The sequence below is a fragment of the Tenrec ecaudatus genome, chromosome X, assembly GCF_050624435.1.
Source record: "Tenrec ecaudatus isolate mTenEca1 chromosome X, mTenEca1.hap1, whole genome shotgun sequence".
NCBI classification, from domain to species: Eukaryota; Metazoa; Chordata; class Mammalia; order Afrosoricida; family Tenrecidae; genus Tenrec; species Tenrec ecaudatus.
Window position 1 is genome coordinate 22,178,206 of NC_134548.1, and position 12,756 is coordinate 22,190,961.

Genomic DNA, 12,756 nt, shown 5'->3' on the forward strand with positions numbered 1-12,756 from the left:
GCTTCCTGAATTGGGGCTCCAAAGGAAAATAAAATATTGGGTATCTCAGTAGCAGTGATATAAACTCCTTTCTGCATAAAAATAATAACTCAGCAGAAATGCCAAGGAAAATTCTGTTTGCCACAGAATGCCATCTACCCTAGCTGGGGTGGGGGGCCGGGTAGGGAGAAAGGAGCCATCTGTTTGGACATGGCACTAAAATCTTAGTTAGGAGCAAATAATTTGAAATTGAAAAATTTTGGGGAGGAGATGAGTCACTCAGCGTTCAGTGTAGCAACAATGAAACTCAAAACCTTCCTCTTCCTCTAGTTCTTGAACACTTCCTCCCCTCCCAATTATCATGATCCCAATTCTGCCTTGCGGACCTGGTTAGACCAGAGGATGCACAGCGGTGCAGTAGGGATCTGGAAACACAGGGAATCTAGGATGGATGAACCCCTCTGGACCAGCGGTGGGAGCGGCGACATGGGGAGGGAAGGGGGTGTAGAAAGGGAGAACCGATCTTGGGGATCTATGTGTAGCCTCCTCTCTGTGAGATGGGCAATGGGAAGGTGGGTGAGGGGAGACGCCGGGCAGTGTAAGATAGGATAAAATGATTATTTTTAAACTATTAAGGGTTCAGGGGGAAGGGGAGCGGGGAGGGAGGGGGAGGGAAAAAAGGAAAATGAGCTGATTCTAGGAACCCAAGTGGAAGGCGAATTCTGAGAATGACGAGGGAAACGAATGTATAAGGGTGCTTTACTCAATTGATGTATGTATGGATTGTGATAAGAGTTGTATGAGTCCCAATAAAAGGATTTATTAAATAAAAAAAGAAATAGAAAATTTAAATAAACAACAAATTATAATAGCATAACAAAGCATGTAATATTTAGGATACATTTAACAAGATATATGCACTGAATGCTACAAAAGATAGCTAATAAAATTAATGAAAACCTACATAAAGGGAGAAATATATTGTGATCAAAGATTAGAAGTTTTAAAAAATTAAAATGTCTATTTTCCCAAAATTAATCTATAGATTCAACACAAAATTATTCTATAGATTCAACACAAAATTAATCTATAGATTCAACACAACATTCAACACAATAAGAGAGGCCATTACACCCATCCTTACAAGAGGAAAAAAATGGGACAAATTTAAAATCAACCACTTTTGTTAGATCTATCAGGGAATTCGGGCTCTAGGACAAACTGCTTCCTCCCAAATTGGGAGACAAGTGGGAACTGGCAGGAATTGTTTAATGGTAATCTTTACAAATCGCTTCAGGCTTAGTATAGAATAGTAAGAGAGTAAGAAATCCATGGGGGTTGCAACTACAGGGAGGCTGTGCGGGTTTTTCTTCTGAGACACCCAGCAGATTCGCATGGTCAGAATCTGAGAAATATCCTCTAGACTCTAGAGGCAGGGAAAGAGGAATTGGGAAATGCTCCAAGAATCTTCTCTATGAAGTCCAGTTTCCTCTAGCTTTCCTGTCTTACTGAAGAAAACAACAACAACACAGAGTCAATCAGGATACACTTCAAAGTAAAAGAGTGGAACCACTGCAGTCAAGGCAGAGGCGAGAAGGACAATATCAAAAGGTGTAATGTACATGTAACTGAAATACCAGCGAGAGAAGAAAGAGAAAAATGAGGCCGAAAAAATATGTGAAGTAGTAATGGCTGAGAACTTTCTAAATCACGTGTTACTGATATGTTAGACATAAAACTAAAGATCCCAGGAAGTTCAGAGAATATCAAGCAGGGTAAAGTAAAATAACAACACGCCTAAGCATATCATATTCAAACTGCAGAAAACCAAAGACAGCGAATGTCTTGAAGGAAGCCAGAGGGGAAAGAACACCTTGCTTATAGGGGAATATAAGACTCATAATGGGCTTCTCATCACAAATCAAGAAGAAAGTCAAGCAAGAAGACAGTAAGGTAAAATCTTTAAAGTGTCGAAAGAAGGAGAGAAACAAACAAAAACACCAACCTAGAATTTGTACCTAACAAACTTAATTTTTAAAAATGAAGGAAAAATAAACACTTTCTCGGACAAAGGCAGGAATTCATTACTAGCAGACCTGCGCAGCAAATAATGTTAAAAGAATTTCTTCAGAGAGACGGAAAAATTAAATGGGGCAGAAATTTGGACTTATATAAATAAGAGAAGGAATAAATGAAAATAAAATATTTTATATTTCGTATTCTTAATTGATCTAAAAGATAAGTACTTAACAATAATACTAAGATTGTATTAGGACCAGAGAGAGGAATTGAGAATACTCTGGTACAAGAAAGTGCAAAATAAAACATACAATGAGATACTCATATGCAACCACTGGAATAAACAAAAACTGAATTTTGAACAAATTGATAGTACTGAGAGGATTTTTTTTTTTTTTAGAAATTAAAAAATATTTATTTATTTATTTATTTTGCCCTAATCATTTTTTTTCTCTTTTCTTCTTTTACATTTTATTAGGGACTCAAACAACTCTTACCACAATCCATACATATACATACATCAATTGTATAAAGCACATCCATACATTCCCTGCCCCAATCATTCTCAAGGGATTTGCTCTCCACTTAAGCCCCTTGCATCAGGTCCTCTTTTTTTCCCCCCCTCCCTCCCCTTTCCCCCCTCCCTCATATGCCCTTGGTAATTTATACCTCGTTATTTTGTCATATCTTGCCCTACCCGGGGTCTCCCTTCCCCCCTTCTCTGCTGTCCCTCTCCCAGGGAAGAGGTCACATGTGGATACTTGTAATCAGTTCCCCCTTTCCAACCCACTCACCCTCCACTCTCCCAGCATCGTCCCTCACACCCTTGGTCCTGAAGGTATCATCCACCCTGGATTCCCTGTACCTCCAACCCTCATATGTACCAGTGTACAGCCTCTGTCCTATCCAGCCCTGCAAGGTAGAATTCGGATCATGGTAGTTGGGGGGAGGAAGCATCCAGGATCTGGGGGAAAGCTGTGTTCTTCATCGATACTACCTCACACCCTAATTAACCCATCTCCCTGAGAGGATGTTTTAACTTGATTTCTCACACATTGCTGGTGGGAATGTAAAATGGTACAACCAATTTGAAAAACAGTCTGGCAGTTCATTACAAAGTTAAAGATTCATTTGCCATATGACTCAGCAATTCCACTCTGAAGTATTTACTCCAGGTAAATGAAAACAAATTTATAAACAATAGAATATGACTCAATAAAAAAATGGACTCAACAACATAAAAGAATCTCCAGTGTATTATATGACGTGAGAGATGTCAGACAGAAAAGACTTCATCCTCTATTGTTTCATTTCTCATTCTAGAAGAGGCAAAGCTATTGGGACCAAGACAAAGAAACAAACAAACACAATAAAACAAAACATCACATTTTGCTGGGCACTGGGCGGTAGAAACTGATTACAATGAGGCACCCAGAAACTTTTTTTTTTCCATTTTTGATGTGTGCTATGTTCCTTTGCCATGATTGTTATGGTGGTAACAAGACTATCTGTCAAAACCTCTCCAACAGCATACTTAAAAAGGAGACGTTTTTTTAAAAAAAGCACTCTGAGAATTACATTTCCCCCCACGGAAGACAGACAAATTGCTCCTTACAAACATTCTTATTCTTAACTGATCTAAAAGATAAGTACTTAACAATAAGACTAACATTGTATTAGGACTCATAATCATTGAGGGATGGGAGGAAGTAAGTGTGACTGCTGGCTGTCTTCTCTGCCCCAGGAGCTGCTCTAAAGGCTCATCTCCTAAAAATGTGTGCTGTGCCGGAGCTCAATTAGTCTCTGCCCCTGCCCTGGCCCAGAGCACCTCTGAGCTGCTAAGCTGACCCTTATCTGCATTGGTGCTGAACCAGGGGGTGACACTGACAGATGAGTGCCTCGGCAGCTTGACAGATATGATCCCACGCTCCCTAACTTCACTTTTCCCTAGTCACAGCTTCCAAACCAGCACCATCTCAAGGGACTTTGACACAGCAGCTAAGTTCATTGGGACTGGAGCTGCCACAGGTGGGGTGGCGGGCTCTGGAGCTGGGATTGGGACTGTGTTTGGGAGCCTTCATTGTTGGGTATGCCAGGAACCCTTCTCTGAAGCAGCAGCTCTCTGACGCCTTTCTGGGGTTTGCCCTCTTGGAGTCCTTGGGTTTCTTGCCTGAGAGTGGCTTTCTCATCCTCTTTGTCATGTGAAAGCCCCAGCGCCACTTCCCATAGTTCTTTTTCCCCATGTCTGCTCTGCCCTATGGGGTTTCTTTTCCTGTTACCTTCCCAGGCAGCCCAGGGAAAGCAATTGGCTCAAGGTCTGATAGATGGAAGACAAATAGATGATGTATCAATTTTTTTTTCAGTTTAAAAGGTGTAATACAAGACCAAAAGTATGTAACAATCGTGATGGAGTCATTTTCCAATATAATTAATACTTACTGAATACCTACTATGTGCCAAGGAGTCTTACATACTTCCATATGTAACATGCATAACAGTACAGGTGGAGACTGCAGATTTACAATTCAGACTGGTGAAAGGAATTTTCTATGATTTTTGCCTTTCTCTGAATCTCGACCTCTATCATCAATCAAACTAGGGATCACATTTTCTTATATGCATATCCCATGGTAAGGAGCTAAATAGAGTCTGAAACTATATTGACAATCCATTCAGTGTGCTCCTACCCAGCCCCTCCCCACCCCCACCAGTCCAGCCTCAATTATTATCACTCTGTTGGACTGTGCAGAAGCTTACTGGCTGGTCATGACTCCTGCCTGCTCCACACTGAAACCAAGGGCACCTCTCTAAATAGAAGCCAGATCTCATCATCCCCTTGATTAATACTCCTACAGTTCTATCACACTTAGCATATCATCCTGGCTCCTTATGGTAGCCCACAAGATTCATCATCCTATTTCAACTCAGTTTTCAAATTGGTCCCCAAATTTGGAGTAAGTAGTGGATCTGATAGGAGCCCTGGTGGCATAGTAGTTATGTGTTGGGCTGCCATACGCAAGGTCAGCAGTTCAAAACCACCAGCCACTCTGCATCATGAGTCAGCATTGGCTGGATGGCAGTGAGTTTGAGGTTTTGGAAAGGGTTGGATGGGATGAGGAGCAATGTCAATTATAGGTCCCAAGCAATACACTACATTAAAAAAAAAGCAAGTGAACTACAACAATCAAACCAGCAAAATTTAATCAAGTTTCGACTGGAGTTCCTGGAGGGCGTCTACAAAATCAAAAACCAAAGTATTTTGAGTTTCTCAGACCAGACCTTATAAAAGTTCCCATTTCCTACCTTATTGTGGAAAGAAAGGGAAAATTTTTAAATTATAAAATAAAAATTCAGTGTGGTTACGCTGAGTCACTGAGTGATGCAAACAGTTCAGCACTGCGCTACTAACTGACAGGCTGATGATTTGAACTTACCTGGAATCTGCCTTGGAAGATCAGCCTGGCAGTCCACTTCTGAAAGACCATGGCCATTGAAATCCGTGAGTACAGTTTTCTAGGAAAAACAGAGGGTCACCATGAAATGAAACTGCCTAGATGGCAACAGCTTTGCTATTTATGTAATACAAGAATTTTGTACTTTATAAAAGGGATAGAGAATGCATTTTTAAAGTTTTGTGATTACGTGTAAAATTTAATTATTTGTATAATAAAGGCATGTTTCACTTTACAAAAAGAGTACAGAGTATTTTGTGAGAGTAAGATAGTGCTGAGTGGGGAAAATCATTTTAAAAGGTTATATACCATATGGTTCTAGTTATACAGCATTCTGGAAATGGCGAAATTATAGAAATAGAGAATATATTAGTGGCTGCCAGCTTTTAGGACAATAGGAGAGGCTGGGGCAGAGGACGGACAGACTATAAAAGGGCAGCATGGGAAATCCTTATGATACTTTAAAGGAATGAATTACTAGGCCTGGAGGCCCAGGACCATAATCTCTGGGAACACCAAGGTGAATGGCATAACATAAGCCACAATGTTCTTACATTCCACTCTGCTGAGTAGCGGTTGGGATCTTAAAAGTTTGTGAGTGGTCAACTAAGATGCAGCTATCAGTCTCTCCTGACCCGGAAGAAAGAAGGATGAAGAAAAGCAAAGACACTAGGAAATAACTAGTTCAAAGGACTGATGGAAAACATGAAACCTAGCCTCCTGAGAACAGAAGAATTGGATGGTGCCTGACTAATGCTGCAGACCCTCCGATGGATGGTCCTGGGTAGAATGGGAGAAAATGTGGAACAAAACTCAAAGTAAAACAAAAGGCTTTCTGGCCTGATAAAGACTGATGGACAGATGGACTCCCCATGATTATGGCCCTTAGATGTCTATGAAGCCTGGAATTAGCCTTCCTCCTGTGACTCAACTTTCAGACAAACCATAGATAGGGCTCTAACACCATGGGGAAGCCAAGAACACCTTTCCAGAACAATGAATCTCATGAGATCAAAGGGCGGCATTTGCTGGAGGATAAAGTTCAGATGGCAGAAAGGGGTAAGAAGGGAAGAATGAGGGGAAATGGTCAACACAGGGAGGAAGGGAGCAGAGTCTATTACATTGTATAGATTGGAATCAATGTCACAAAACAAAAGGTGTATGAATTGCTGAATAAAAACCAATTTGCTCTATACACTTTCCACCCAAATCGAAATAAAATGTTAAAAAGAAAACTCCTTATGGCAATAGAAATATGTGTTTTGACCTTATCAATGTCAAATCAATACTCTGGTTGTGATCATGCACTTTTGTTTTGAAAGTCACTAGCATTGGGGGAAAGTTGAATAAAGGATACCTGGGGATCTACATATTATTTCTTAGAAGAGAATATTGCAATTATCTCAAATTAAAAGGTTAAATTTAAAAAAAGACACGACTGCCTACAACCAGTAAAATACAAGTAACTATTGAACAAAGAGGTATAGCTATAATGTAGGAAATCATCTAGAATAGTTACTTAAAACTCACTGCTATTGAGTCAATGCTGAATCATAGCAACCCCTTAATCATTGGTTATTTATGTCAATAGAGGGAAATGAAAGTCAAGATAATCAAGTTATAATCTTTATTTTGGATCTAATGTTGACATACCTGGCTCCGAGGGGCATTAGATTTATATATCCATACACACTTTCAGCAGACTCGGTCATGATGAATTCAGGATGAATTTTTTGAAAGCACTAAACTCTTGCCTGTGCCTCAACTATTAATGACTTTGAGCGAGCATGTTTCATTGGTGGCTATTATCCAATGAAGACTTAAGACTAAGGGAAATGAAATATTAGGTTGATTTTAGCTAATATTGAAGGAATAGGAGGATACTTTTCTATTCCTTCAACCCAAGACATTGAAGCAAAGGGTCAGACTGATTTCTATCGGTGACAGATGATCAATAATAGAGGTGTATCTTTTATAGTATTATTAATATTCTTAAAGTTAGTGCTGGTCTTGCATGAAAGTTGTGTCTTTTGTTTTTTAGGTAATCTGGATATCATTCAATTCATATTAAGCCATAATACTAGATACTTTAAGCTACTAAAGAGTGGAAATCTTTAGACCAGATGGCAGATGATAGGCCCCACTTTCCTCATGGAAAGAGGTATCTAGGCATATGTGACCACATATTGTTTGCCTGAATATTTATGTCCAGGTTAACCAACCTGCTGATGATTGTAAATGGTTTAGTAATGACTCATCCAGAACACCAATTCTCAACCTAGGCTGCCCTTTGGCATCTCGACATCAGAAATCATCTGGGGAGCCACTAGGCACTGGGAGTTTGATTCACTGCTCTAAATTTTATAGCTACAACACAGTCCTTGTTGCTGTTAGGTGCCATTGAGTCGGTTCCCACCTATAGCGACCCTATGTATAACAGAAAGAAACACCACCGAGTCCCGCACCATCCTCACAATTGTTCTCATGTTTGAGAACATTGTTACAGCCACTGTGACAATCCATCATGAGAAGGGCTTCCTATTTTTTGCTGCCCCTCTACTTTACCAAGCATGATATCCTTCTCCAGGGACTAGTCCCCTCCTGACCACATGTCCCAATTACATGAGACGAAGTCTTGCCATCCTTTCCTCTAGGGAGCATTCTGGCTGTACTTCTTCCAAGACAGACTTTTTTGGTTGTTGTTCTTTTAGCTGTCCGTGGTTGTTTCAATATTCTTCTCTAGCACCAAAAATTCAAATGCATTGATTCTTCTTCTTCTGTATGTCCTTGTGAGGTGCCTTTAAGTCAGTTTTGATTCTTAATGACACCATGTAACAATGGAGGTAGAATTGCCCCCAAAGTTTTTTCTTGACTGTAATTTATACAGAAGCAGATCATTGGGTCTGCCTCCTATAAATCCCATGGTGGATTCAAACTGCCAACCTTTTGCTTGACCATTGTGTCACCAAGGTTCCTTTAAAGAATGAAACCCCCAAACAATATACCCACTGCTGTTGGGTCTATTTTGACTCATAGAGACCCTATATCCCCAAACCCATTCTAATCCATATCGACCCTACATAGGTTTTCCAATACTGTACATCTTTACAGGAGCAGACATTCAACTCTTTCCCCTCAAAGAAAAGCTGGTGGGTTTGAACTGCCAACCTTGTGGTTAAGCAGCTCAACCCTTATCTGAAAGTACCACCAGCGCTCTTTTCAAGACCCTCCAGAAAATAACTCCAAACTCACTGCCATGAAGTCCATCCTGAGTAATAGAGATCCTATAGAACAGAGTGGAATTGCTCCACGGGGTTTCTGAGGCTACAAACCTTGACAGAAGCAGACTGCCACATCATTTTCCCATGGAGAAACTGGTGCCTTGAAGCAATCAACCTTTTGGTTAACAGACTAATGCTTAACCTACTGTGTCCAAAAACAACAACAATAAAAACAAACACATTGACCTCAAGTCTGACTCATGGTGACCTTAAGAGGACAGAGTAGAACTGCCCCAAAATGTTTCCTTGGTTGTAATCTTTACAGGAGCAGATCACCACATCTGGGTTTGAACCAAGGACCTTTCAGGTAGCAGTCAAATGCTCACTGTACCACCAGGGTTTCTCCTTAAAGGACACTAAATCAAAACTAAAAACCAAACACATTGCCATTGAATTGATTCTGATTCATAGTGACCCTATATAGAGTTTACGAGACTGTAAATCTTTGTGGGAGTTGAGCAGTTGTTAGGGTTGAACCTTTGACTTCACAGTTAGCAGCCCAAGGACTAACCAACAGCACCACCAAGACTCCTTTTGTAGGCTACTCCAAACCCAAACTCACTGCAGTTGAGTGGATTTTGATTCATAAGCAATCCTGTATAGGGGTTCTAAAGCTATAACTCTTCACAGGAACAAATAGCTCCCACATACCATCTAGTGGGTTTGAACCACTGACCTTGTAGTTAGTAGCCTAATGCTTACCCTATAGTGCCAACACACACATTGGGCTGCTAACCAAAAGGTATCCAGTTTGAATCCACTGGTTGTTCCATGGAAGAAAGATAAGGCTTTCTACTCCCATAAAAAGTTAGTCTAAAAAAAAGTTTCATAAACCCACTAGGGCAGTTCTACCCTGTCCAATAGAGTCGCTATGAGTCAGAATTGCCTCTATGGCAGTTAGAATATGCCAGATGTAAATTAAGAAATGTTCATGCTGATGCTTCTGCTAAATTCACTATTGATCAATTATATGAGCAACATCTTAATTAATCATTCTTTCTTCCCTTTCCTTACTGACATCCAGGTGATTCTGACCCATAGCAGCCCTATAGGACAGTAAAACTGCCCCCGTTAGCAGTCCAACCTGTAACCTACTATGCCACCGTCAGCATGTTTAAACATTCCTTGATATGTTGTAGCTTTCCATTGCCAAGTGGTAGTTCATGCTACTGGTTTAGAAGGGTCTCAAGCATTAGTACAGTGATTTCTCTTCGTGGCAGGTTTTATTCCCAATGACACTGTGTTTATGCTGCCAGCCGGGACTCAATTATCATAAAGGGATTATCAACAGGTCAATAATTCATTTTGAATCCCTTGAAGGCAGGGATCTAACACTGCTGCTTAGGAGGGCAAGACCAACAACATCTTGCACTTTGGGTTTGAGAAAAGGGTATAGATGCATTGACCTCGATGATTAAAATTAATATTGCATAAAAGTGGAATTCAACTATGCTTGAGTTCCTTAATTCTCAAAGTACTTGGATTGGCTAGCACACTGTAGGTAAGATGCAGTCAGATGTCCCTGTGGTTATTGCTTCAATTAATGACTTCGTTTTCATTCCTATCATAAAAAAATAGATTTTTCTGTCTGGAAGGAATGAAGTCTTGGAGTGGGGGTTAGAATTCAGGTCATACAAGAGCACAGTCTTTCGGCTCAATGTTTCCAGTGTTAAACCACATAGAGTCTGATGGCGTGTATATGGATAGCTCACCTTTCCGTTGTTGTCAAATTTTCAGGAATCAGAAAATAGCTGAATTGTTATGAATAGATAGGAAATTCAGTGGTTATGAAATGGAATAACTAATGATGAATTTTAGTACGTCTCCTCCAGACCCCCAATTTAATAGATGGTGTTTTTGTTGCTGCTGTTGTTTTGTTCATTTACTGGGCTATAGATCAGTGTGTATTTATTAGGTCTGGAAAACCACCTGCTTATTTTTCCCGAAAGGGATTAATGAACAAAAATGTTCAATTCTCTCTTCTCCCTTTGCATTTTAACTTTAAAAAATGAACACCCCGAGAGACAAGACAGATCTCATTTATGAAGGTCCAACCTCATAGTGAGGCTTCCTAACAGGGAAGGAGGTCTTTGTGGAGATTTGTGTCTCCAGGTACCAAGTGCCAGGTGGTGGCAAGGAAGGCTTCTTGGGGTGACCCTTCTTAGTTCTCATTGTCTTTAGTGTTGTGTGTACTGACTAGACTTCCTTTGAAGCCCCAGAGATAGTCTCTTAGGGACCAAAACCAAAAACCAAACTCACTGTCACTGAGTTGATTCCAACTCACAGGGATCCTATTGGATAGGGTAGGTTTCTGAGACACTCTTGTTTTTATATGTTATAGCATGTTATTTATTTATTTTCATTGTCATTTTAATAGTATCATGGGCATATATTCACATATCATACAAGTCAGTAGTTCAATCATATTAAGAGTTGTACAACCACCATGACAATTTTGGAACATTTTCTTCAGTTTTAAAATCATTTTATTTATTTATGTTTTCATTTTCCTCATTTTTTATTCATTGTTATTAGCTGTTTTCCCACAACCTCCCCTGCCATAGCCCCAAGTAAACAATAATCCAGTTACTATCTCTGTAGATCCACCTATTCTGGATTTCATATACAGAAAAACATACAAACAAACAAAACCAAAAATTAAAAACAAAGTAAAACAGGAAAACCTCAATATAAAAGAGAATAAAATATTAAAAAAACTAAATCAAATTTCAAATTGGTCAAAAGAGAGATCAAATGATGTCACATTTTTACCTAACTGCATCCACAGTGATCTACTTTCCAATGCACTTTGCATGATAGCAAGGCTAGCTATTCACATCCCTGATCTATGGTTAGAGAGAATTCAGTAACGGCTTAATCCACGTGTATTTCCCTTGCACTGTTTTAAAAAACGGAAACAACTTAAAATGGGTCAAAATGGAGATCAGATGATAAGCTATTCCATTTTACCTAACTACATCTACCATAATGGACTTTACAGTGCTCCGTCTGACAAGACTATTCACGTCTCTCAACTCTGGCTAGAGTTACTCTATGTATGGATCCTGCTAATGGATTTTAGGCTTCAATTGTCATCTATAGCCTTTTGCAAATCAGGTATGTACAATTTAAGAGACTTTAACTCTTTCAGGGTTAGAAGCTTCATCTTTCTCCCATGGAGTCACTGGTGATTTTGAACTGCTGACCTTGCAGTTAGCAGCCCAACTTATAGAAACATATATTCTGCCACCCATGAATTGCATTATGTTGCCTGATTCTCGAATTAGCACCTATTAATTGAAAGCAAGGGCTCTCTCTTTCCAAGTGCTAGAATGCTCTTGGCCAGACAAGCATTCCTGTCTCTTAATATTTAAGTATCTGAAATGTTACCCAGGAGATTTCTTGGTACATATGGAACGAGAATGAAACAAAGACATCTTAGTGCATCAGTCAGGGTTATTAAGCTCAAGCAACAGAAACGGAGTCTGACTGATAAAGCTTATGAGGGCATATAGGGTAGCTCACAGCATCACTAAGAATCCAGGAGAAGCAGGCTATGAGATAGGCAGGCAGGGACACTGAAGTAAAAAATCATGACTCAGGAGAGTCTGGCACAATGCATTCCAGCCAGTTATGTTACTGCAGGTGGCCTGGATGGACACTGGCCTTTGCTAGGGGCTCTGAAACCACTGCTGCCCAGCAGGAAGTGGGAAGCTGCTGTCATTGCTGGGGAAAACGCTCTCATATTCCCATTGTATTGCGACAACAGCTCCAAGTTCAAAATCCTTGGTGGAATTGGTCAAACCTAGGATGTGTTCATGTTTTCGTGGGCAGAGCTGTTGGGGGTGGGAACCAGAAACAGTTTCTACTTCTAAAGTAGAAGGGTCTTCCTCCTTCAAAGCTCAGAGTAGAAAATTCTCCAAACACAGAAAGGCGGCATAAGCTATTGTTTAGCCAAAATAATGAGATATGTGTACTACAAATTATTTCAGTGGGCATTTGTCCTCAACACCAGGGGAACCCAA

General features: G+C 40.1%; 1 protein-coding gene across 1 annotated transcript in view; it reads right to left on the reverse strand.

The window, feature by feature from the left end:
* PCYT1B (phosphate cytidylyltransferase 1B, choline) overlaps window positions 1–12,756 on the reverse strand; it is a 146,643-nt gene that overhangs the window by 118,471 nt on the left and 15,416 nt on the right. The window contains exon 2 of the mRNA XM_075538817.1: window positions 5,433–5,511. Within this exon, the coding sequence (XP_075394932.1) occupies window positions 5,433–5,489 (57 nt within the window). The 5' untranslated portion in view covers window positions 5,490–5,511. The remainder of the gene's footprint in view (window positions 1–5,432; window positions 5,512–12,756) is intronic.